Source organism: Heterodontus francisci, chromosome 17 (genome assembly GCF_036365525.1).
Source record: "Heterodontus francisci isolate sHetFra1 chromosome 17, sHetFra1.hap1, whole genome shotgun sequence".
Lineage (NCBI taxonomy): Eukaryota > Metazoa > Chordata > Chondrichthyes > Heterodontiformes > Heterodontidae > Heterodontus > Heterodontus francisci.
Window position 1 is genome coordinate 18,138,826 of NC_090387.1, and position 25,278 is coordinate 18,164,103.

At 45.2% G+C, this 25,278-nt stretch overlaps 1 protein-coding gene across 1 annotated transcript in view; it reads left to right on the top strand.

Annotated features, from left to right (window-relative positions):
- The first annotated feature begins 3,703 nt into the window (after positions 1-3,703).
- The window catches only part of atmin (ATM interactor), a 34,022-nt gene continuing 12,447 nt past the window's right edge, over positions 3,704-25,278 (top strand). Inside the window, exons 1-3 of the mRNA XM_068049101.1 lie at positions 3,704-3,972; positions 14,361-14,489; positions 15,405-15,604. Coding sequence (XP_067905202.1) covers positions 3,709-3,972; positions 14,361-14,489; positions 15,405-15,604 — 593 coding nt within the window. The 5' untranslated portion in view covers positions 3,704-3,708. The remainder of the gene's footprint in view (positions 3,973-14,360; positions 14,490-15,404; positions 15,605-25,278) is intronic.

Below are 25,278 nucleotides of genomic sequence, written 5' to 3' on the forward strand. Positions count from 1 at the left end.
TGCCCTGACACATTCAACCAACAATGGACTTTTGATTACCAGACATTGAAGCATTCCAGGTTAGCTACTAAGATGGTCGAATACACAGAAAAAGTGGTCAGACCAGTTTTGGTAACATGACTGGTGGAGTTTTTGAATTTGAACTTCTAACAGAGGATTTGAACTCCGAAAGCACTCCTCCTGGACTGAACACTTCCAGTCCTGCCTGCCTCAATCTCTCCCATGGAACTGAATCTTGTGAAAACGCGTGAACCTCAAAGAGAGAAAAGTCTCCTTTTTTTTTTCTAAAAAATACGTGAACAAGGTTTAAGATGAATACTGGACCCTGATGAACAGCAAGACTACCTACAATCAAGTGAGCTCAAAGCACAGTAAACAATAAACTCTTCTGATATTGCCTCAAACCTTTACTATATTTTCCTCTCTTTTCGGTCCCTATTTGCATGTATCGCATGTGCATGCTAGCATAGGCACATCGTATATCTGTATTAGAGTTAAGGTTTAATAAATTCCTCTTTAAACCTAAAGAAGCCTGTTTGTGCTCATTTCTTTTCCTTATAATTGGAAAGCTGTGAACAAGGATTCACAAAGGGAGCTCAAAACACTGTGTGTTTAAAATTAAACCCTGTTTCAATAAGACCAGGTAAAGACAGTAACAGAGCCCTAGACACCTTTCTCACATCATAACAGTAGGATAAGTTACATGACCCATAGCACCTCCTGCACTAAAATATATATCCATGTCTACTAGAACTAAAACTAAGTAACCCTGTCTACATAGAAATGAGACAGCTGTACACAAAACAAAGATACCCCCAGACACTGCATCTCCAGCTACCCTTCACCACAATAGAGTGTGAACAGTCCTCATATCAAAGGCTGCATTTGCTGACAATGCAACCACTAGGTGGCACTACATGGGTACATGCACAAATGCAGCCTGTGCCACTAAAACATCACAGTCTGTGACGTTCAGGTATCTGCCAGGACTAACGATGGCACTGCTCAAATAATCACACAAAGCCAAAGTAAACACATGGTAACACACAATAGCTGGAGAGAGTGAGTGGGGGTGGGAGGGGAGGGTAGTGAGAGAGCGAGGTGGGGGGGAAGGAGCAGAGCGCACCCGCCGCCGCCATGATCTTCAGTCGCTCTCCCACCCACTCTCTCCCTGCTTCCCCACGTAATGCGAGGACGTCATATGCGCATGCGCCAACCAGTCCTGGCAATCCGGAACGCAGCGCAGAGAGCAGGAGGCCGTTTGCGCATGTGCGCATCTTGGCGCAGTCTGATGATATCAGAATCACTTTGTTCAGTTCCTGATGGGTTGTACAATACTTTAGATGCCCCCATTTTGATATGCAAAGTGATTCTTGACAACGCAGCGGCCGCTGACATCATCGGACTGCGCCAAGATGCGCACATGTGCAAACGGCCTCCTGCTCTCTGCGCTGCGTTCCGGATTGCCAGGACTGGTTGGCGCATGCGCATATGACGTCCTCGCATTACGTGGGGAAGCAGGGAGAGAGTGGGTGGGAGAGCGGCCGAAGACCTTGGTGCCGGCGGGTGCGCTCTGCTCCTTCCCCCACCCCCCCAACCTCGCTCGCCACCCCCCACTCACTCGCTACCCTCCCCTCCCACCCCCACTCACTCTCTCCGGCCATTGTGTGCTACCATGTGTTTACTTTGGTTTTGTGTGATTATTTGAGCAGTGCCATCTTTAGTCTGGCAGTTACCTGAACGTCACCTTGAAGAAGTTCTGCTCTTCTCTCCGACGGGATTTTCGTTTGTCTCTTTTACCTTGTTCACCTTCATTGCTTTCTATTTCCCTCCTGGTGTTTGATAAGCTATCTACCAAAATGCTTTGTCTTTCAACACACCATTAACATATTGTTTGCCTTTGCTCCGTGACCTTTTGGTCAGCTATGTGGCCTGGTCCAATCTCGACCTCCTTTGTTATCTCTTGCCCCACCCCCACCTCACCTACTTATAACCTGTGACTTTTCTAATATTTGTCAGTTCCGAAGAAGGGTCACTGACCCGAAACGTTAACTCTGCTTCTCTTTTCACAGATGCTGCCAGACCTGCTGAGTGGTTCCAGCATTTCTTGTTTTTGTCACAGACTGTGATGTTTTAGCGGCACAGGCTGCATTTGTGCATGTGCCCATGCAGCGCCACCTAGTGGTTGCATTGTCAGCAAATGCAGCCAGAACTGAAACCTAAAGTCACATGGGCAAAATACCTTTAAAATTAATCGTTTTGAAGAACAAAGGAGTCTTTCTAGTTCAGTCATCAACATCAGTCTGGTCTCTCTCCAATCACATAGTCAACATCAAAAGCCACCTTGAATTCCAATACAAGGCTGAGAGGGAGAGACCTGTTCCAGCTAACGCCTAAACCCTGCTGAGACAAATTGAAAGCCAACTGCAGCAAAGGAAAGACAGTGCCTTTGAAACAACTCTTCCACCTGTGAAAACTGAACTAAGAGTATCAGCACCGTCTTTAAACTGAAGTGAACCACCAGAAGTTTTCAGCAACCTAGCAATTACAAGACAACCAGCAAACAGGCCTTCCGAGAGGATCCCACAGGATTTTACTTATACACCTTGAACTCTTAACACGTCTTACCCTTTCCCTTCTATCTTCTCTTGTGTGTGCCTGTGAGAGTGAATGTGTGCATGGGTGATGTTGCGAACATTTCAGTGATGGATATTGTTCAATGCATATTTAATCTTGTTATAAACCTACGAGAAAACCTTTCACTGTCTATTTATTTGGCAAATAAAACTATTTAATTATCAGAAATGAATATTTGTATAATAAACAAAGCCAAAATGGACGTGGTTAAAATCCTGCCAAAACAATCTCAACTGCTTCTAAGCAGAGACAACCCAAGTAAGTTGTGGTAATCCCTGCCATGTAAATATATCTAGACTCCCAGTTTTCAGATGAGGCATTAAACTAAAGCTCCGTTTGCTATCTCAGATGGATGTAAAAGATCCCATTGCACTATTATGAAGAACAGGGAGGTTATCGTCAGTGTCATGGCCAATATTTATCCATCATTTAACATGACTAAAACAGATTACCTCATTGCTGTTTGTGGAACTTTGCTATGTGCAAATTGGCTATTGAGTTTCCTCCATTACGACAGTGATCAAAAGTACTTCATCAGATTTAAAGCGGTTTGGGACGTTATCTGGCTGTGAAAGGTGCTACATAAATGCAAATTCTTTTTTTTAAAGGCTGACATCGCTGTGGGCCTTTGTCCAGGCCTGTGGTGATATATGATCACAATCCTGAAGTAGTTGGGTTTTATGAGCAGGGAAGAGATTTGCAACAAGAGTAATGAATTAAGAGCAGGACTTTGTTGAAGTCATAAACTTTGGGGGGGGGGGGAAATTGGTTCTTTTAAATTCAATTTATAAATATGGCTTAAATAGATAATATTTAAGTCATCACTAATACATTAAAACGTATTAATTAAAGTGGGTTCAATCTAAGAACAATGTTTATATAAGACATTGCAGATACATCCATCAGGCAAATTTGATGGGGGTAGGCCAATGAACGAGTAATTGACGTGACAATTAGCCAATGACTGAGTGCACTCTGGTATGGAGGCGAGTGGAAGCAAGCCAATGGGAAGGATGGGGAGGCGGGTTAACTCCTGATTGACAGCTACGGGGCGTGTGCGGGAGCGGCAAGATGGCGGTGTATGCGGTGGGTGGATGTGAGAGTGAGAGGCAGCTTTCGGATAACCAGAAGCTGGAGGAGCCGCAAACTCAAGCAACAATGACAACAAGAGCAGTAGACGGACAAACCCCAACTTGCCAGATCATTAAGCCATCGGTTAGTGAGCTGAGCCGGGAGGTGAGGACCAACATCCTGTGCACAGTGACGGGCTGCGGCAAGATCCTGTCCAACCCGCCGGCCCTCAGCATGCACCTGGTCAAATCGCACAGGGTGCAGGTAGGTGTTGACCCTCCCCTCAGACCCATGGAACCCCTTCCCCAACCACCTCCCCACTCTCTTTCCCGCCCCCCTCCTCCATCTCTTTCCCCCCCCTCCTCCCATCTCTTTCCCCCCCCTCCTCCCATCTCTTTCCCCCCCCCCGCTCCCATCTCTTTCCCCCCCCTCCTCCCATCTCTTTCCCCCCCCCCTCTCCATCTCTTTCCCCCCCCCCCTCCTCCCATCTCTTTCCCCCCCCCCTCCTCCATCTCTTCCCCCCCCCTCCTCCCATCTCTTCCCCCCCCCCTCCTCCCATCTCTTCCCCCCCCCCCTTCCTCCCATCTCTTTCCCCCCCCCTCCTCCCATCTCTTTCCCCCCCCCCTCCTCCCATCTCTTTCCCCCCCCCCTCCTCCCATCTCTTTCCCCCCCCCCTCATCACATCTCTTTCGCCCCCCCCCTACTCCCATCTCTTTCCCCCCCCCCCTCCTCCCATCTCTTTTCCCCCCCCTCCTCCCATCTCTTTTCCCCCCCCCTCCTCCATCTCTTTTCCCCCCCCTCCTCCCATCTCTTTCCCCCCCCCTCCTCCCATCTCTTTTCCCCCCCCCTCCTCCCATCTCTTTTCCCCCCCCCTCCTCCATCTCTTTTCCCCCCCCTCCTCCCATCTCTTTTCCCCCCCCCTCCTCCCATCTCTTTTCCCCCCCCCTCCTCCCATCTCTTTTCCCCCCCCTCCTCCCATCTCTTTTCCCCCCCCCTCCTCCCATCTCTTTTCCCCCCCCTCCTCCCATCTCTTTTCCCCCCCCCTCCTCCCATCTCTTTTCCCCCCCCTCCTCCCATCTCTTTTCCCCCCCCTCCTCCCATCTCTTTTCCCCCCCCTCCTCCCATCTCTTTTCCCCCCCCTCCTCCCATCTCTTTTCCCCCCCCTCCTCCCATCTCTTTTCCCCCCCCCTCCTCCCATCTCTTTTCCCCCCCCCTCCTCCCATCTCTTTTCCCCCCCCCTCCTCCCATCTCTTTTCCCCCCCCCTCCTCCCATCTCTTTTCCCCCCCCTCCTCCCATCTCTTTTCCCCCCCCCTCCTCCCATCTCTTTTCCCCCCCCCTCCTCCCATCTCTTTTCCCCCCCCCCTCCTCCCATCTCTTTTCCCCCCCCCCTCCTCCCATCTCTTTTCCCCCCCCCCTCCTCCCATCTCTTTTCCCCCCCCCTCCTCCCATCTCTTTCCCCCCCTCCTCCCATCTCTTTCCCCCCCCCCATCCCATCTCTTTCCCCCCCCATCCCATCTCTTTCCCCCCCCCATCCCATCTCTTTCCCCCCCCCCATCCCATCTCTTTCCCCCCCCCCATCCCATCTCTTTCCCCCCCCCCATCCCATCTCTTCCCCCCCCCCATCCCATCTCTTCCCCCCCCCATCCCATCTCTTCCCCCCCCCCCATCCCATCTCTTCCCCCCCCCCCATCCCATCTCTTCCCCCCCCCCCCATCCCATCTCTTTTTCTCCCCCCCCCCCCATCCCATCTCTTTTTCTCCCCCCCCCCCCATCCCATCTCTTTTTCTCCCCCCCCCCCCCATCCCATCTCTTTTTCTCCCCCCCCCCCCATCCCATCTCTTTTTCTCCCCCCCCCCCCCCATCCCATCTCTTTTTCTCCCCCCCCCCCATCCCATCTCTTTTTCTCCCCCCCCCATCCCATCTCTTTTTCTCCCCCCCCCCCCCATCCCATCTCTTTTTCTCCCCCCCCCCCCATCCCATCTCTTTTTCTCCCCCCCCCCCCATCCCATCTCTTTTTCTCTCCCCCCCCCCCATCCCATCTCTTTTTCTCTCCCCCCCCCCCCCATCCCATCTCTTTTTCTCTCCCCCCCCCCCCCCATCCCATCTCTTTTTCTCTCCCCCCCCCCCCATCCCATCTCTTTTTCTCTCCCCCCCCCCCCCATCCCATCTCTTTTTCTCTCCCCCCCCCCCCCCATCCCATCTCTTTTTCTCTCCCCCCCCCCCCCCCCATCCCATCTCTTTTTCTCTCCCCCCCCCCCCCCCCCCCATCCCATCTCTTTTTCTCTCCCCCCCCCCCCCCCCCCATCCCATCTCTTTTTCTCTCCCCCCCCCCCCATCCCATCTCTTTTTCTCTCCCCCCCCCCCATCCCATCTCTTTTTCTCTCCCCCCCCCCCATCCCATCTCTTTTTCTCTCCCCCCCCCCCATCCCATCTCTTTTTCTCCCCCCCCCCCCCCCATCCCATCTCTTTTTCTCCCCCCCCCCCCCCATCCCATCTCTTTTTCTCCCCCCCCCCCCCATCCCATCTCTTTTTCTCCCCCCCCCCCCCCATCCCATCTCTTTTTCTCCCCCCCCCCCCCCATCCCATCTCTTTTTTCTCCCCCCCCCCCCCAATCCCATCTCTTTTTCTCCCCCCCCCCCCCCCATCCCATCTCTTTTTCTCCCCCCCCCCCCATCCCATCCCATCTCCTCCTCTTCCCCCCCCCCCCCCCTTCTCCTCCTCCCTCAACAGCATAGACCAGCTGGATTGAATGGCCTGTTTCTGTGCTGTAAATTCTGTGCAATTTCAGTTAGCAAATGTCATTTGGGTCATTGTATATCTTTTCTTCCCCTGTGAGAAAGGGTCCAGCTAAATTGCTCTTGCAGACAGCCAGTGTAGGCTTGATGGGCTGAATAGCCGCTTTCTGTGCTGGAATAATTCTATGATTGACTTATTGATTCATTTTTTCTCTAATCTAAAAGCTATGTTGACATTAAGGAGGGGTTTTCATAAGGTAAATGGTGAAAAAACTATTTCTGATGCCTTTTGAGTTGGTGACCCAGAGGGCATAAATTTAGTATTCGAGAAACAAAGGATGAAGTTTGTATTTTTGTTTAATAATATGCAGAGGGCTGTTAGGACATGAAATAGTGGCAGAAATGGAATTCATTGCTTTTTTAAAAAGAATGGGTGCATATTTGAAAAGGAAATTTTAAAGGATGTAGGAAAGCGGGAAGGGAAATGGAAGTAGTGGCTGGCTCTTAAGCATTGCTGGAGAATAAGAAATGAACTGAATAGCATTCTTCTGTGTTGTGAAATGGTGTCATTTATATAAAAAATAAAACTCTATGTTGTGGTACTACATCAGAAAGACCAGGGCACTCCCAAGTTCAGTTAAAGCCTGGCTCGGGTATAAAATTAAAACCCGAACCCACAAAAGCTGACCCGGGCCCAAGTCCTTTAACTTTTTTAAATGCCCAACCCGACCTGAATCCAAGACATGTAGTCGGGTTTGGTTGGGTAGCCAGGCTTTACTGCAGTGCGGAGGCCGGACTGCACGTTTCCTGCCTTGACGTCCTGAATGTTCATTTGAAGATTACTTCCTGGAGCAAGGCAGCACTGTCCACGTCCAGCCCGACCGGACCCGAATGCTGGCCCCAGAAGAGAGACTCGACCCGAACCCGAAACTAGTCCTCTCTGAATGCTGAAGGTGCTGAGTCTTTGCTGGGCTGAGGCTTTATGGGTGTTGAGCACCATCTGATATTTCACTGAAGTGGTCATTTATTTGGGAGCCAAGACAGTGAGTATTAGCAGAGTTTTCCACCTTGATGCTATTCTGAGCTGATTCCAATGATACTTCTGGTAGACATCCCTAGTTTGTGGTGAGGTGGAGGCCTGGCTGATTTTCCCAACCCTAATCCAGGGATATTGACGTCTCTTGTACCTTCCTTACTGCCACAGAACATGCATTGAAGTTGGAATGCCCCTTGTCCTTGTGTCTCGGTTACTTTCTGGCGAAATCTGTGCCATGGTATAATCTGAAGGGGTTAGTGGCACTAGACTTTGGATTGAAACATGAACACTGAAACATGAGGGCGGCGCAATGGTTAGCACCACAGCCTCACAGCTCCAGCGACCCGGGTTTGATTCTGGGTACTGCCTGTGCGGAGTTTGCAAGTTCTCCCTGTGATCGCATGGGTTTCTGCCGGGTGCTTCGGTTTCCTCCCACAGCCAAAGACTTGCAGGTTGATGGGTAAATTAGCTATTGTAAATTGCCCCTAGTGTAGGTAGGTGGTAGGAGAATGGTGGGGATGTGGCAGGGAATATGGGATTAATGTAGGATTAGTATAAATGGGTGGTTGATGGTCGGCACAGACTTGGTGGGCCAAAGGGCCTGTTTCAGTGCTGTGTCTCCCTATGACTCTAAAATAATATATATTAACTTCAAAATAGTTGCAAGCTGAATGGCAAAGCAAATGTGATTTGTGTAATACCTTCTCATTACTTTCAGAAATATTCTAAAGTGCTTCACCATGTACAGCAAATTGCCTTTGTGTCATTTTGCATGTAAGCTCATTGATAAGCCATTGATTTAATGTTATTTAGTGCACTGAGTTGATGGGATTGCTGTTGCCATTTTAGCAGACTCAGCAAAGGGACCGGCTAGGAAGGTTGATTCCTTAACTTTTTTTTTAAAAATCCTTGATAAGTGAGTATACTAATGCATTTTAACAAAGAAAGTGGATATTGCTTTATCATGTTCTGAGAATTTCAAGTGAATGTTCAGTTATAGGAACATAGGAAGATAGGAACAGGAGTAGGCCATTCAGCCCCTCAAGCCTGTCCCGCCATTCAATGAGATCATGGCTGATCTGTGGCCTAACTCCATATACCTGCCTTTGGCCCGTATCCCTTAATATCTTTGCTTAACAAAAATCTATCTCAGATTTTAAATCTAACAACTGTTCTAGCTTCAACTGCTGTTTGTGGGAGAGAGTTCCAAATCTCTACCACCCTTTGCGTGGAGAAGTGCTTCCTAGCCCCTCTCCTGAATGGTCTGGCTCTAATTTTTAGACTATGTCCCCTAGTTTTAGAATCTCCAACCAGTGGAAATAGTTTATCTTTATCGAGCCTGTCTTTTCCTGTTAATATCTTGAAGACTTTGATCAGATCACCCCTTAACCTTCTAAATTCTAGCGAAAACAAGCCTAATTTGTGTAGAATGAATTATAGAATGGTTACAGCACAAAAGGAGGCCATTTGGCCCGTCATGTCCAAATCAACTCTGCCCAAGAGCAACTCAGCTAGTCCCACTCCCCCGCCTTTTCCCTGTAAATGATTTTACAATCATATGAACATGGAGCAGGAGTAGGTCACTCTGCCCCTTGAGCCTGCTCCGCCATTCAATGAGATCATGGCTGATCTGATTGTAACCTCGACTCCACACTCCCGCCTACCCCCGATCAGCTTTCACCCCCTTGCTTATCAAGGATCTATCTACCTCTGCCTTAAAAATATTTAAAGACTGCTTCCACTGCCTTTTGAGGAAGAGAGTTCCAAAGACTCACGACTCGGAGAGAAAAAATTTCTCCTCATCTCTGTCTGAAATGGGTGACCTCTTATTTTTAAATAGTGACCCCTAGTTCTAGATGCTCTCACAAGGAGAAACATCCTTTCCAGATCCACCCTGTCAAGACCCCTCAGGATCTTGTATGTTTCAATCGTCGCCTCTTACTCTTCTAAACCCCAGCGGATACAAGCCCAGTCTGTCCAACCTTTCCTCATAAGACAACCCACCCATTCCAGGTATTATTTTTCTCTTCAGATAATTGTTCAATTCTCTTTTGAAAGCCACGATTGAATCTACCTCCACCACACTCTCAGGCAGTGCAGCCCAGATCCTAAGCACTTGCTGCATAAAAAAGGTTATTCCTCATGTCGCCTTTGGTTCTTTTGCCATTCACGATAAATTGGTGTCTTCTGGTTCTTAACCCTTCCATCAATGGGAGCGGTTTCATCTTATCTACTCTGTCCAGACCCCTCTTGATTTTGAACATCTCTATCAAATCTCCTCACAACCTTCTCCTGTAGGAGAACAGTCCAGCTTTTCCAATCTATACATGTAAAGGAAGTCCCTCATCCCTGGAACCATTCTCATAAATCTTTTCTTCACCCTCTCCAATGCCTTCACATCCCTTCTAAAGTGTGGTGCCCAGAATTGATCACCGTACACCAATTGAAGTTGAATCAGTGTTTTATAAAGGTTCACCATGATGTCCTTGTTTTTGTACTCTATGCCTCTATTTATAAAGCCCAGGATTCCCCTGTGCCTTATTAACCACTTCTTCAAACTGCCCAGACAACTTCAATGATTTGTGCACACATGCCCCCAGGTCCCTCTGCTCCTGCATCCCTTTAGAATTGTATCCTTTATTTTATATTGCTTCTCCTCATTCTTCCTACCAAAATGTATCACTTCTCTGCATTAAATTTCATCTGCCACGTTTTCACCCATTCCACTAGCCCTACTATATCCTCTTGAAGTCCATCACTGTCCCCCTCACAGGTCACAATACTTCCAAGTTCCAGGGCTTCAATGTGTAGCCAACAACAGTTCAACAGTCTGGCATTTTTCACATTCTTAAAAGATCTAAACATAGGAGTTATTCCTGGAAGTTTCCTCTTGAAGGATGATATGAAGCTTATTTTAGCTTCAGGGGTTTAGGATAGGTTTGTTGAATGAGTTCCAAATGAATGAAATATAACTTCTGGAAAGGATGAAAAATCTCTCAAGTTAAAAGCTGAAAGTACTGGGTGAGTTCGAACCTTTAATGGCTGTCTCTATGCATGAGTTGTATATGCTTCAATTTAGCAAGCAGAAAGCAATTTTTTTAAAATTGGAATCTTAAATGTGCTTTTTGTAATATTTTAAACATTAAAATTGCTGCAATCTGATTGCAATTATAGCTAAAGTTGAGCCATTACAGCATTATTTTGTTTTTTTAATTCTGTCGCAATTTAAGTCCAATTTTATTTCATGAAACCAAGCATTATAAATTAAAACAGGGAAGCAGCCAAACATGTCACCATTGAAAGTTGATGATTCTTGAGTTAGATCATACGGTGGTTTTTGCAATCAGTTTAAAATGGCATTTACGATAGAGTGCACTCATGGGTTCCGGGAGCTGGGAATATACTTGGAAACAGGTGCACAGGGGGCTGTTCTGTCTGTTACAGAATCATTGTTAGATTGGATCATTCTGCCGTACTTAGGAAAGGTTAGTGATGTGCTTTTAATTTTCCATCTAGGATCAACTTGCTCCTCCCTGTCTAGTGATGGTCTGGTTGGGGTCAGGGGTGAGTTGTGAAGGTCTGTTTCCAAAGTTTCCCACAATTACTTTGTTGTTTGCTGGCCTAGGTCTTGCTCTGTGGAATCTGTTGATAGAGAAATGAGCAGTGCCCAGGACGTGTAATGTTTTGAGTGCTTTTTGGATGCAGGATATGTAGCTCCAGGTGATTTTTTTTTTTTACTAGAGTTCTGAAGCACATTTGACTTCTGAAGGAAATATGATTTGGCAATAGCTAATGATGTCTTGTTGGGTGAGATAGAATTTGTCTTCCAATCATTCTTTAATAGTAAGTGAATGCAATAACCCAAAATATTTTTATTTGTATGAATAAAATACATGTTTTAAATTGATTACAGTGGACTCCATCTACATTCTGATCCAAGGGCATTATGATCGGTTGGTAGCTTCATTATGCATGAATCTGTTCATCAAAGAACCCTTTCTGTGTGCCTAATACTATGAGAGATATCTTCCTTTTCCAGATGGTATAACAATGTAAGATCATACCTTGCAGACAATGTCCCAGACACTGCCATCACCTTCCCTGGGTATGTCCTATTCCACCGGCAGGACAGACCCAGCAGAGGTGGTTGCACAGTGGTCCTCAACATCGACTCAGGACCCCATGAAGTCTCATGGCATCAGGTCAAACATGGGCAAGGTAATCTCCGACTGATTACCACCCATTGCCCTCCCTCAGCTCAGTCAGTACTCCTCCATGTTGAACAACACTTGGAGGAAGCACTGAGGGTGGCAAGGGCACAAAATGTACTCTGGGTGGGGGACTTCAATTTAGATCACCAAGAGTGGCTTGGTAGCACCACTACTGACCGAGATAGCCAAGTACTAAAGGACATAGCTGCTAGACTGGGTCTGGGGATCCAACACGAGGGAAAAACATACTTGACCTTGTCCTCACCAATCTGCCTGCCGCAGATGCCTCTGTCCATGACTGTATTGGTAGGAGTTACCACCGCACAGTCCTTGTGGAAACGAAGTCCCCTCTTCACATTGAGGATACCCTCGATCGTGTTGTGTGGCACTATCACCGTGCTAAATGGGATAGATTTCGAACAGATCTAGCAATGCAAAACTGGGCATCCATGAGGCGCTGTGGGCCATCAGCAGCAGCAGAATTGTACTCAGCCACAATCTGTAACCTCATGGCCCAGAATATCCCCCACTCTACCATTACCATCAAGCCAGGAGTCCAACCCTGGTTCAATGAAGAGTGCAGGAGGGCATGCCAGGAGCAGCACCAGGCATACCTCAAAATGAGGTGTCAACCTGGTGAAGCTACAACCCAGGACTACTTGCATGCCAAACTGCATAAGCAGCATGCAATAGACAGAGCTAAGCAATCCCATAACCAACAGATCAGATCTAAGCTCTGCAGTCCTGCCACATCCAGTCGTGAATGGTGGTGGACGATTAAACAACTAACTGGAGGAGGTGGCTCCACAAATATCTCCATCCTCAATGATGGGGGAGCCCAGCACATCAGTGCAAAAGATAAGGCAGAAGCATTTGCAACAATCTTCAGCCAGAAGTGCCGAGTTGATGATCCATCTCGGCCCCCTCCTGAAGTTCCCAGCATTAAAGATGCCAGACTTCAGCCAATTCGATTCACTCCGCGTGATATCAGGAAACAACTGAAGGCACTGGATACTGCAAAGGCTATGGGTCCTGACAATATTCCGGCAATAGTACTGAAGACCTGTGCTCCAGAACTTGCTGCACCCCTAGCCAAGCTGTTCCAGTATAGCTACAACACTGGCATCTACCCGGCAATGTGGAAAATTGTCCAGGTATGTCCTGTACACAAAAAGCAGGACAAGTCCAACCTGGCCAATTACTGCCCCATCTATCTACTCTCAATCATCAGCAAAGTGCTGGAAAGTATCATCAACAGTGCCATCAAGCAGCACTTGCTTAGCAATAACCTGCTCAGTGATGCCCAGTTTGGGTTCCGACAGGGCCACTTAGCACCTGACCTCATTACAGCCTTGGTTCAAACATGGACAAAAGAGCTGAACTCAAGAGGTGAGGTGAGTGACTGCCCTAAACATCAAGGCAGCAATTTTGAACGAGTATGGCATCAAGGAACCCTAGCAAAACTGGAATCAATGGGAATCATGGGAGAAACTCTCTGCAGGTTCGAGCCATACCTAGCACAAGGAAGATGGCTGTGGTTGTTGGAGGTCAATCATCTGAGCTCCAGGACATCACTGCAGGAGTTCCTCAGGGTATCATCAATGACCTTCCTTCAATCATAAGGTCAGAAGTGGGGATGTTCGCTGATGATTGCACAATGTTCAGCACCATTTGCGACTCCTCAAATACTGAAGCAGTCCATGTAGAAATGCAGCAAGACTTGGACAATATCCAGGCTTGGGCTGATAAGTGGCAAGTAACATTTGCGCCACAAAAATGCCAGGCAATGACCATCTCCAATAAGAGAGAATCAAACCGTCTCCCCTTGACATTCAATGGCATTACCATCGCTGAATCCCCCACTATCAACATCCTAGGGGCTACCATTGACCAGAAACTGAACTGGAGTAGCCATATAAATACCGTGGCTGCAAGAGCGGGTCAAAGGCTAGGAATCCTGCGGCGAGTAACTCACCACCTGACTCCCCAAAGCCTGTCTGCCATCTACAAGGCACAAGTAAGGAGTGTGATGGAATACTCTCCACTTGCCTGGCTGGGTGCAGCTCCAACAACACTCCAGAAGCTGGACACCATCCAGGACAAAGCAACCTGCTTGATTGGCACACCATCTACAAACATTCACTCCCTCCACCACCGACGCACAGTGGCAGCAGTGTGTACCATCTACAAGATGCACTGCAGCAACGCATCAAGGTTCCTTAGACAGCACCTTCCAGACCTGCGACCTCTACCACCTCAAAGGACAAGAGCAGCAGATGCATGATAACATCACCACCTGCAAGTTCCCCTCCAAGTCACACACCATCGTGACTTGGTATTATATCACCGTTCCTTCACTGTCTCTGGGTCAAAATCCTGGAACTCCCTTCCTAACAGCACTGTGGGCGTACCTACCTCACATGGACTGCAGCAGTTCAAGAAGGCAGCTCACCACCTCCTTCTCAAGGGCAATTAGGGATGGGCAATAAATGCTGGCATAGCCAATGACGCCCACGTCCCATGAATGAATTAAAAAAAAATTGCTGCAGGACTGGAGAGCAAAATTGTAGCTTGTGTCATAGTGGTGTGTGACCGTGAATAAAACAATGTAGAGAAAGATTGTGTTAAATAGTTGCATTTTGTTTGTTGGTGTTTGCTTCCAATTGCAGGACTGCAGCATTAATCCAACGGTTAGGAAAGATCTGAAGTCGTCTGTTCAAAAACTGTATTGCTGCCCAATTGAAGGTTGTCCAAGAGGACCGAACAGACCGTTTTCCCAGTTTGCCTTTGTTAAACAGGTAAGCACTGCTAACCTGCAATCCCGTTTTTAGGTTTAACTTCTTCACTTGGCATTTTGAATCATGCAGAAATAGCACATGGTGTCTGGGTTGAGTATTGGGTTGTCAGCTTCAGACCAGCACTTTTAAGAGGATTTGAGCTTATTTGTATATTTGTAAACTTTAACCATCTTTTGATTGCTCATAGACTGCTTTGACTTTTATGGAGTGGGGGTGGCAGGGATGGTGGTGGAGATCTTGTAACTACATGATAATGACAAGAATTCATGAAAGCTCAACTTCTTACATCAGTCAACTATCTGGAGCCAGTACTGGACATTTGTTTCTTGAGCCAGTGTGTTCTTGTACCACAACAACAACTTGCATTTATAAAGCACCTTTAAACATGGCAAATCATCCCTAGGCACTTCACAGGAGTATTATCAAACAAAATTTGACACTGAGCGACATTAAGATATATTAGAACAGATGACTGAAAGCTTGGTTAAAGAGGTAGGTTTTAAGGAGCATCTTAAAGGAGGAGAGAGAGGGAGAGCGGTTTAGGGAGGGAATTCGAGTTCAGGGCCTAGGCAGCTGAAAGCACGGCCACCAATGGTAAAGCAATTCAAATGGAGGCTAGAATTGGAGGAGTGCTGAGATCTCTGAGGGTCGTTGGACTGGAGGAAGCTACACTATAGAGATAGGGAATGGCAAGTTCATTATGGGATTGGGAAACAAGGATGCGAATCTTAAAAATGAGGCGTAACTAGAGCGGAAGCCAATGTGGGTGGAAAATGGGAGGCCAACCAGGAAATTATTAGAATAGTCAAGTCTGGAGGTAACGAGGCAAGGATGAGGGTTGTATGCAGTCAAGGCTGTCTATCCCATTTAGATGTTGTAGCTTAAGCTGCTCTTTGCCATTTTCTTTGTCTCCAGCACTTCATGAAAATTCATGCTGAAAAGAAACACAAGTGTGACAAATGTAATAACTCGTATGGCACAGAAAGGGACTTGAAACGACATGCTGAGGATTGTGGGAGGATCTTCCAGTGCACTTGTGGGTGTCCTTATGCCAGCAGGCCAGCACTACTGTCTCACATTTACAGAACTGGACATGAAATCCCTGCTGAACACCGGTGAGTAAATGATCCGCTGAACACCCTCCAGGTGAGCAGAAGTGTTCTTTTTGTAAAACTTTTTGTGTGGCAAGCCATCTGTTCTGCTGTATCATGCATCAAGACAAATTATTCAAGCTGCTTTTAAAACCATATTTATCAGATTAAAACCATCCAGCTCTAGTTTGCCTATAAACAAGGTACTGAGCCTTGTCTGCTACGTATATTTTTGCACTGCATGCTGGAGGCACTGCGATTCCTGTAATGTGTTGACTTTCTGAGGAGCCTCTGGAGGTCCAGCAGTGGTTCGGGTATTTCTGGATGACACTTGACTGTGGGTGGGTTGTGTCTGCAATCTACCTGTACGTGCCAATAATATGCTTGCTCAATACTCCCTGCCCCATAGATATTGGGGACCTTCTTCATGTAAATCTTTCATTTTTGTTCCTTTTTTAAAATTTAATTCACTTGTTGAAAGTATGTAAATGTAGTAAGGACTTCATGATGCAGAATCCCAACTTCAACAACAGTTGAGACACTTTAAATGTGGTCTTTTATTAATGTGACATTTTTAAATTTAAATTTGCATGGATCTTAAGTTGACTTTTATATGATTCTGACATCAACTTCAGTATGATGCAAACACACAGTTGGTATACTTCCTCTCCCCATCACCCCTATCCTCCCAAAATGCAGAGAAGATGCAGCCTATGCTTTTCCAAGGAGCAGAGTACTTTGGCAAACATAATAGACTGTGTATGTTTTCTGCTCCAGTTAGCTCATAGGGTGGAGAGAGGAAGAGGCAAATGTATAAAGACAGGGTTGTCTAACCTGTTGGAGCTGGTTAAATTAAGTAGGGTGGGGGGGGGTGCTGTTTGCTTGATTATGCAGAAATCTGAGCGCCCCCCCCCCCCTCCCCCATACACAAGTCAAGAAACTCCATTGACGGAAAGGAAGCCAAGTCGTCCATATGAAAAAGTCAACTCAACCCAAAAAAGTGTTGCAGTTCCCTCCATGCATAAAGCAAGACTCCCATTCACCAAAAAAAAAACTAGGCCCTTATGGATACAAAAGGTGAGAGTCCATGCATAAAACAGGTCATACCACACATGCATACACAGCAAGATCCCATACATAAAATAAGCAAGACCACTCATAAATGAAAGTTCCAAGCCTTCAACCACTTAACAAAGAATTCAAACTCTCCTCTCCTCTCACCTCCTTCCCCCACACACCTCCAACTGTCCTTTTGTCCTGTAATCCTCGCTCCCATTCTTCTTCCATGCTAAATTTGAAAACTAGGCAGCTTCAGTTTCTGTTCCTTAAACCCACCTGAGATGGCGGACTATTGTGCAAAAGAACTGTTGCCATCAATCAGGCTTCAACCTTTCCTAGTCCTTTGGGCTAGCTGAGGTTTAAAGAGCCACAGCTGAGCCATAGTTCAAATCAGCTTTGCCGCTTAATATGAAAAGAAGTGAGGGCTGGATTAAGGGAGCTTGTAGGCCAGATTTGCCCCCTGGGCCTTGTATTGATGCTTCTGGATTAAAGGATGAATTTTGTTATTAAATTAAATTTAGGGCCACATGTTAGACACTCTTGGATTAAGGAATTAATTCCCTTTATTAAATTACATTTTATGGAACGTGCTCTTTAGAGAAATAATAGTCTGTTGAACAGACAGCTGGCTCCAGGCAAACAGATTTCAAGAGTACAGCAGTGCAAAAACTTCCACATCTGGAAATCTGTATCATCACTTTGGACAGCTTGAAGGGCTTTATGCTTGTGAGGAGAGTGAGACGTGCTTCAGAACGAACCAAACACTTCAGACCTTTTTCCATTGGAACTCTTTGCTGTCAGCTGTTATCTGGAGACTATAATACAGCTACCAGAATGGGGCAGTAGTAACAGATCAAAGAAGTAGATCCCAAAGATGCTGAGGTTCAAAATTAATGGTAAATATTAATAACTGTTGAATATTTCAAATTTAAGCTCGAAAAAGCTAACCTTAATCAACCTGGACTCCCGTTATGGTCTGCTGCCTGTGAGGATGTCAGTAATGCAAGTTCATCATTACGGTACAAATTACCTTGAATGTTGACATAGATTTACCAAAAGAAAAATTCTTCTGATACTAATATGTAACTTTTTTTTTTGTAAGTGGGGGAAGCCTATATTTCTGCCTTGCCTGCTTGCTTTCATGTTTCTTAGTTCAACACCACTTGTTCACTCAAACTTGTTTCCAGTTAAATATTGGAAAGACTGAAGCCATTGTCTTCAGTTCCTGCCACAAATTCTGCTCCCAATCCACCATCTCCATCCCTCTTCCTCCTAATTGTCTGAGGCTGAACCAGACTGTTAGTAACCTTGGTGCCATATTTGATCCCGAGATGAGCTTTCAACCACATATTTGCATCATCACTGAGACCTCCTATTTCCACCTCCATAATAATGCCTGAGTCCGTCCCTGCTGTCGTTCATCTGCCGCTGAAACCCTTATTGTGCTTTTGTTATCACTCGGCTTGGATACTGCAACACACTCCTGGCCGGCCTTCAATGTTCTACCCTCTGTAAACTTGAGGCCATCCAAAACTCTGCTGCCAGTGTCCTAACGTGCATCAAATTCCGTTCACCCGTCACCCCTGAGCTCTCTGATCTACACTGGCTGCTTCTACTGATCTCCTGGCTGAATTACTTCCTCTCGGGTACAAAATATGAAAGAGCCCATGATCTGATGTATAGAATAAAACTTATTTGCACCTCTGCATTATATTGGGAATATTTCATCACTGTCTGTAGATGTCCATAATGCACTGTTGTTGAGTGTCTATGTCCCTTAGAGTCATAGAGAGATACAGCACTGAAACAGGCCCTTCGACCCACCGAGTCTGTGCCGACCAACAACCACCCATTTATACTAATCCTACATTAATCCCATATTCCCTACCACATTCCCACCATTCTCCTACCACCTACCTACACTAGGGGCAATTTATTGTGTAATATTTGTGTTTTAATTTTAAAGTTGCAAATCTTCAGATTTTTTCATCCATTTTAAAATAATTTTGTAGATTGACTATTATGTGTTATGTAATGGCGCAATTTATTTATCTTTTCAACTTCTTTGTATGTTGGTGATTCTCTTGTTTGTTAGCGGTGCTCACAGACATTTGGTAAGTATTTCTGCTCGGGCATTTACCCAAAATACTAAGGCACAAAAATTATCTTGGGATGTTCTGCCAACTGCTGAAATGTGCTGGTCTTAATTTGAAAAGTGGCCTCCTTTTTTAATCAAATATCTATTTAATAGGCACATGTAAGACATTTGAAAGGGCTCTTGTTAATATTATTGGCATTTTAAATTGACAGAGCACAAATAGCATGTGGCCTGCTCGATCTTCAGCATGTCACAGTATCCTTCAGCCAGCCATGAAATTTAGATAAACTGTAGCTGTCGGTGTCTGTAAATCACATGTCTTGTGATTTTTAATAAATTCTTCCGTGGACTGTGGGCGTCACTGGCAAGGCCAGCAATTGTTACCCATCCGTAGTTGCTTTTGACAACTAAGTGGCTTGCCAGGCTATTGCAGAGAGAATTTAAGAGTCAACCACATTGCTGTGGGTTTGGAGGTATATGTAGGCCAGACCAGGTAAAGATGGTCGATTTCATTCCCTAAAGGACTAGGTGGGTTTTTACGACAGTTTCATGGCACCATTACATCAATTCCAGATTTCTTTGTAAATAATAGTCAATTAATTAATATTTAAATTCCATCAGCTGCTGTAAGATTTGAACCCGTGTCCCCAGGACATTAGCCCGCACCTCTGGATTACTAGTTCAGTGACATTACCACGACACCACTCCAACATATGGGTACTAGTCTGGTCATGATTGCTTTCATCTGTTATGCATTGCCGCAGCCAGAATTTATACCTAGGCTCAACAGTTTTAGACTATGTTGTCAGGGTTCATAAAAATAGCTCTAGCTATGAAACATTGAGGCAGGGATAAATTAAACTTTATAATTGACCATTTCAAATCAGAGTGGGCAAATGCAGGGATCATATGCTGCGTGGAGCACCAAGACGTAGGACATGTGGTTTACCCAGAGCTGCTATAAACCTAGTTTCCGTCACACAGTTAGAGTCATAGAACTAGGCGCTTATGAAAGCTAGCCACTTCCTCATTGGGAAGAGAAAAATCAGGGAAAGAGAAACAGTCACCTTCTGCCGACTCTTTACAAAATTCCTTGCATTTGACTCCGAGAAACCCTAATAGAAGGCTTGGGAGCAATTGCCCTTTTAGTCGCAATATGGGGAAAAAGTAATTTGGCAGAAAAGAGAACTGCTAGTGACTAACTGCTGCAATTTCAGTGTAATCGTCGCAGTTTCCAATTGTTTCTGCATTCACTGATTTCATTCACTTGGACTTTGTTTGAGATAGACAATAGTAAGGTAGGTGCCAAAATGGCAAATTTAATTATTCCCCCGAACCCCATCAAGTTTTAAGAAACTTAGGTCTTGGCATTTAGCCGGTCTCCAGTTTAACCCAAGACAATTTGTTTGAGTTCTAACATGGATTTCAGTCACATTATAGTCTAGTCCTGACAGCACAAACCAGCCCATTTCAGACGGATGTTTCTCATCCAGATGTTAGAGGTGTCCATGTTGTGTTTAACTTTCGAGGGCTTGCAACCTTTTTTGCATTTTGAATATCTGATTATGAACTGGTCGTGGCAGTGTAGTCTAAATGGGAAGCATGAAGGGGATGTGCAGAAAGAATGTATGTGATGGGATTGCCAATTTTACAAAGTCATGCTAACTATCTAAGTGCTCACACTGTGGTGATGATTTTTAGCAGTTAGATTTTTGATCGACAAGGGAGTCGCGGGTTATTGGGAGAGAAAGGAAAGTGGAATTGAGGCTACAATCAGATCAGCCATGATCTTATCAAATGGTGGAGCAGACTCAAGGGGCCTAATGTCCTACTCCTGCTCCTAATTTCTTGTGTTCTCCTACTACTGTATTAAGCACATTGGCCTGTAGTTACTTCATGGTTTCCATTCCTTTTTTTCCCAACAGTAGTGGAAACCCTGCTATCTTCCAATCCTCTCCTACTGTCCCTGAATACAACTAGATTTGGGAGATGAAAACATTCCCAAGTTTGTCATCTATCATTGGATGGAAACCATCTAGACCTGGAACTTTGTCTTGCTTCAGTTGTCTTGGTTTATCCATTTATAACACCAAGAAATTAATCAGAAAGAGAATGAGAGTAGTCTAGCAAGAAAATTGTAAACATTTCTATAGGTATGTAAATAAGAGATTAGTGAAAGTAAATACTGGCCCTTTAGAGGCAGAGACATTTGAAATTATAATGGGAAATAAGGAAATGGCAGAAACATTAAACAAATATTTTGTATCTGTCTTCATAGTAGCACATACAAAAAACATTTTGGAAATAATGGGGAACCAAGGATCTTGTGAGAATGAATAAGGTATAAGTAAAGAAATAGCACTGGAGAAATTAACGGGATTGAGTGGCGACACATCCCCTGGACCTGACGACCTACATCCTATGGTTTTAAAAGAGGTAGCTGCAGAGATAGTGGATGCATTGATTTTGATCTTTCAGAATTCCTTAGATTTTAGAATAGTTCCCAGGGATTGGAAGGTAGCAAATATAACCCCAATATATAAGAAAGGAGGAAAACAGAAAACTGGGAACTGTAGGCCAGTTAGCCTAATATCAGTAGTAGGCAAAATGCTAAAATCTGTTATTAGGTAGGTGATAACAAGACACTTCGAAAATCATACCATTAAGCAGAATGAACACTGATTTATGGTGGGGATGTGGTAGGGAATATGAGATTAATGTAGGATTAGTATAAATGGGTGGTTCGGCACAGACTCTGGCCGAAGGGCCCGTTTCAGTGCTGTATCTCTCCGTGTCTATGTCTGTGAAAGGCAAATCATGCTTGACAAATCTGTTGAGAGTTTTTTGAGGATATAATTTGTAAGACAGATAAGGGGGAAATCAGTGGATGTAGTGTATTTGGATTTTCAAAAAGCATTTGATAAACTGCCGCACAAGAGGTTATTACAAAAAGTTAGGACTCCTGGGATTAGGGTTAATATATTAGCATGGTTTGCAGATTGGTTAATGGACAGAACACTGTAGGAACAAACAGGACATTTTCAGGTTGGCAGTCTGTAACTAGAAGGGTACTGCAAGGATCAGTACTTGGGGCTCAACTGTTTACAATCTATATTAATGACTTGGATGAGGGGACTAAATATAATGTATCCAAGTTTGACAGTACAAAGTTAGGTGGGAAAGTAAGCAGCGAGGACGCAAAGAGGCTGCTGAACGATGTAGATAGGTTGGATGAGTGGACAAGAATGTGGAAGATGGAAAACAATGCGGTGAAGTGTGAAGCTATCCATTTTGGTAGGAAAAACAACGAAGCAAAATATTTTTTGAATGGTGAGAGACCAGAAATGTTTGCATTCAGAGGGACCTTGTACATGAATCAAAGAAAGTTAACATGCAGGTACAGCAAACAATTAGGAAGGCAAATGGTATGTTAGCTTTTGTTACAAAGGGATTGGCGTATAAAATTAAGTAATTCTTACTACAATTATACAGGGCATGGGTGAGGCCACACCTGGAGTATTGTGTGCAATTTTGGTCTCCTTACCTAAGCAAGGACGTACTTGCACTAGAGGGTGTGCAATGAAGGTTCACTAGACTGATTCCTGGGATGAAAAGACCCTCCTATGAGCTTGAGTAGACTAGGCCTATTTTCCCTGGACTATAGAAGAATAAGAGGTGATCTAATTGAAACATATACAATTCTTAAGAACTTGACAGGGTAGATGCTGAGAAAATGTTTCTCCTGCCTTGAGAATCTGGAATATGGGATTACAGCCTCAGACTAAGGCGTGGACTGAGATGAGAATGGCAGAGTAGGCACCAACAGCCAAATGACCTAGTCAGTTCTATTTCTTAGGTTCTTGTATGTCTTCCTCTTCCAAAGACTTGTGTTAAATGCAGCTTTAGATTTTTACTCCGTTTAAGACAGAGCTTCAAAGACCTGATAATACCTGGTTTATTCTCTGCCATGTGCTGTGTTAGGTTTGCTCATCTCAACCAAGTAGCAACAGAATCATAGGAAACTTAACACAGATAATTTGAGCTGTGGTTATACCAATGCCTGTACTCGCACTTCATCAGAATTATGATTTCTAATGCTATTTCATTGCACTTTCCCTGTAGTGTTCAACTTTTTAACTTTATCTAATACCAGTGAAATGTTTTTTGCTTCATCACTTGTATTGCATTCCTTATTCTAATAACTGCATGAAAAAAAATTCGAAGTCTTTTGTGCTTAGAATTAATCTAAATTAGTACACATTTGTTAGTAAAGGATGTGATCACAGAGATACAGGGAAGGCTAGAGATTAATGAAGGAAAAGAAATTGCAGAAAACAATGTTTCACAGTTGCTGAATAATTTTTTTTAATTCATACATGGGAAGTGGGCATCACTGGCTATGCCAGCATTTATTGCCCATCCCTAATTGCCCTTGAGAAGGTGGTGGTGAGCTGCCTTCTTGAACTGCTGCAGTCCATGTGAGGTAGGTACACCCACAGTGCTGTTAGGAAGGGAGTTCCAGGATCTGGACCCAGCGACAGTGAAGGAATGGCGATATAGTTCCAAGTCACGATGGTATTTTTTTTTTTAGAATTAGAATTAGAATATTACAGCGCAGTACAGGCCCTTCGGCCCTCGATGTTGCGCCGATCATCTGACCTACACTATTCCATTTACATCCATATGTCTATCCAATGACCACTTAAATGCCCTTAAAGTTGGCGAGTCTACTACTGTTGCAGGCAGGGCGTTCCACGCCCCTACTACTCTCTGCGTAAAGAAACTACCTCTGACATCTGTCCTATATCTTTCACCCCTCAACTTAAAGCTATGTCCCCTCGTGTTTGCCATCCTCATCCGAGGAAAAAGACTCTCACTATCCACCCTATCTAACCCTCTGATTATCTTGTATGTCTCTATTAAGTCACCTCTCCTCCTCCTTCTCTCTAACGAAAACAACCCCAAGTCCCTCAGCCTTTCCTCGTAAGACCTTCCTTCCATACCAGGCAACATCCTAGTAAATCTCCTCTGCACCCTTTCCAAAGCTTCGACATCCTTCCTATAATGCGGTGACCAGAACTGCACGCAATACTCCAGGTGCGGCCTCACCAGAGTTTTGTACAGCTGCGTCATGACCCCGTGGCTCTGAAACTCGATCCCCCTACTAATAAAGGCTAACACACCATATGCCTTCTTAACAGCCCTATTAACCTGGGTAGCAACTTTCAGGGATTTATGTACCTGGATACCAAGATCTCTCTGCTCATCTACACTACCAAGAATCTTCCCATTAGCCCAGTACTCTGCATTGCTGTTACTCCTTCCAAAGTGAATCACCTCACACTTCTCCGCATTAAACTCCATTTGCCATCTCTCAGCCCAGCTCTGCAGCCTATCTATGTCCCTCTGTACCCTACAACACCCTTCGACACTATCCACAACTCCACCGACCTTCGTGTCATCCGCAAATTTACTAACCCACCCTTCTACACCCTCATCCAGGTCGTTTATAAAAATGACAAACAGCAGTGGCCCCAAAACAGAACCTTGCGGTACACCACTAGTAACTAAACTCCAGGATGAACATTTGCCATCAACCACCACCCTCTGTCTTCTTTCAGCTAGCCAATTTCTGATCCAAAGCTCTAAATCACCTTCAACCCCATACTTGCGTATTTTCTGCAATAGCCTACCGTGGGGAACCTTATCAAACGCCTTACTGAAATCCATATACACCACATCCACGGCTTTACCCTCATCCACCTGTTTGGTCACCTTCTCGAAAAACTCAATAAGGTTTGTGAGGCACGACCTACCTTTCACAAAACCGTGCTGACTATCGCAAATGAACTTATTCTTTTCAAGATGATTATAAATCCTGTCTCTTATAACCTTTTCCAACATTTTACCCACAACCGAAGTAAGGCTCACAGGTCTATAATTACCAGGGCTGTCTCTACTCCCCTTCTTGAACAAGGGGACAACATTTGCTATCCTCCAGTCCTCCGGCACTACTCCTGTCGACAATGACGACTTGAAGATCAACAACAACGGCTCTGCAATCTCCTCCCTGGCTTCCCAGAGAATCCTAGGATAAATCCCATCTGGCCCAGGGGACTTATCTATTTTCACTCTTTCCAAAATTGCTAACACCTCCTCCTTGTGAATCTCAATCCCATCTAGCCTAGTAGGCTGTATCTCAGTAATCTCCTCGGCAACATTTTCTTTCTCTACTGTAAATACTGACGAAAAATATTCATTTAACGCTTCCCCTATCTCCTCTGATTCCGCACACAACTTCCCACTACTATCCTTGATTGGCCCTGTTCTAACTCTTATCATTCGTTTATTCCTGATATACCTATAGAAAGCCTTAGGGTTTTCTTTGATCCTATCCGCCAATGACTTCTCGTGTCCTCTCCTTGCTCTTCTTAGCCCTCCCTTTAGATCCTTCCTGGCTAGCTTGTAACTCTCAAGCGCCCTAACTGAGCCTTCACGTCTCATCCTAACATAAGCCGCCCTCTTCCTCTTGACAAGCGCT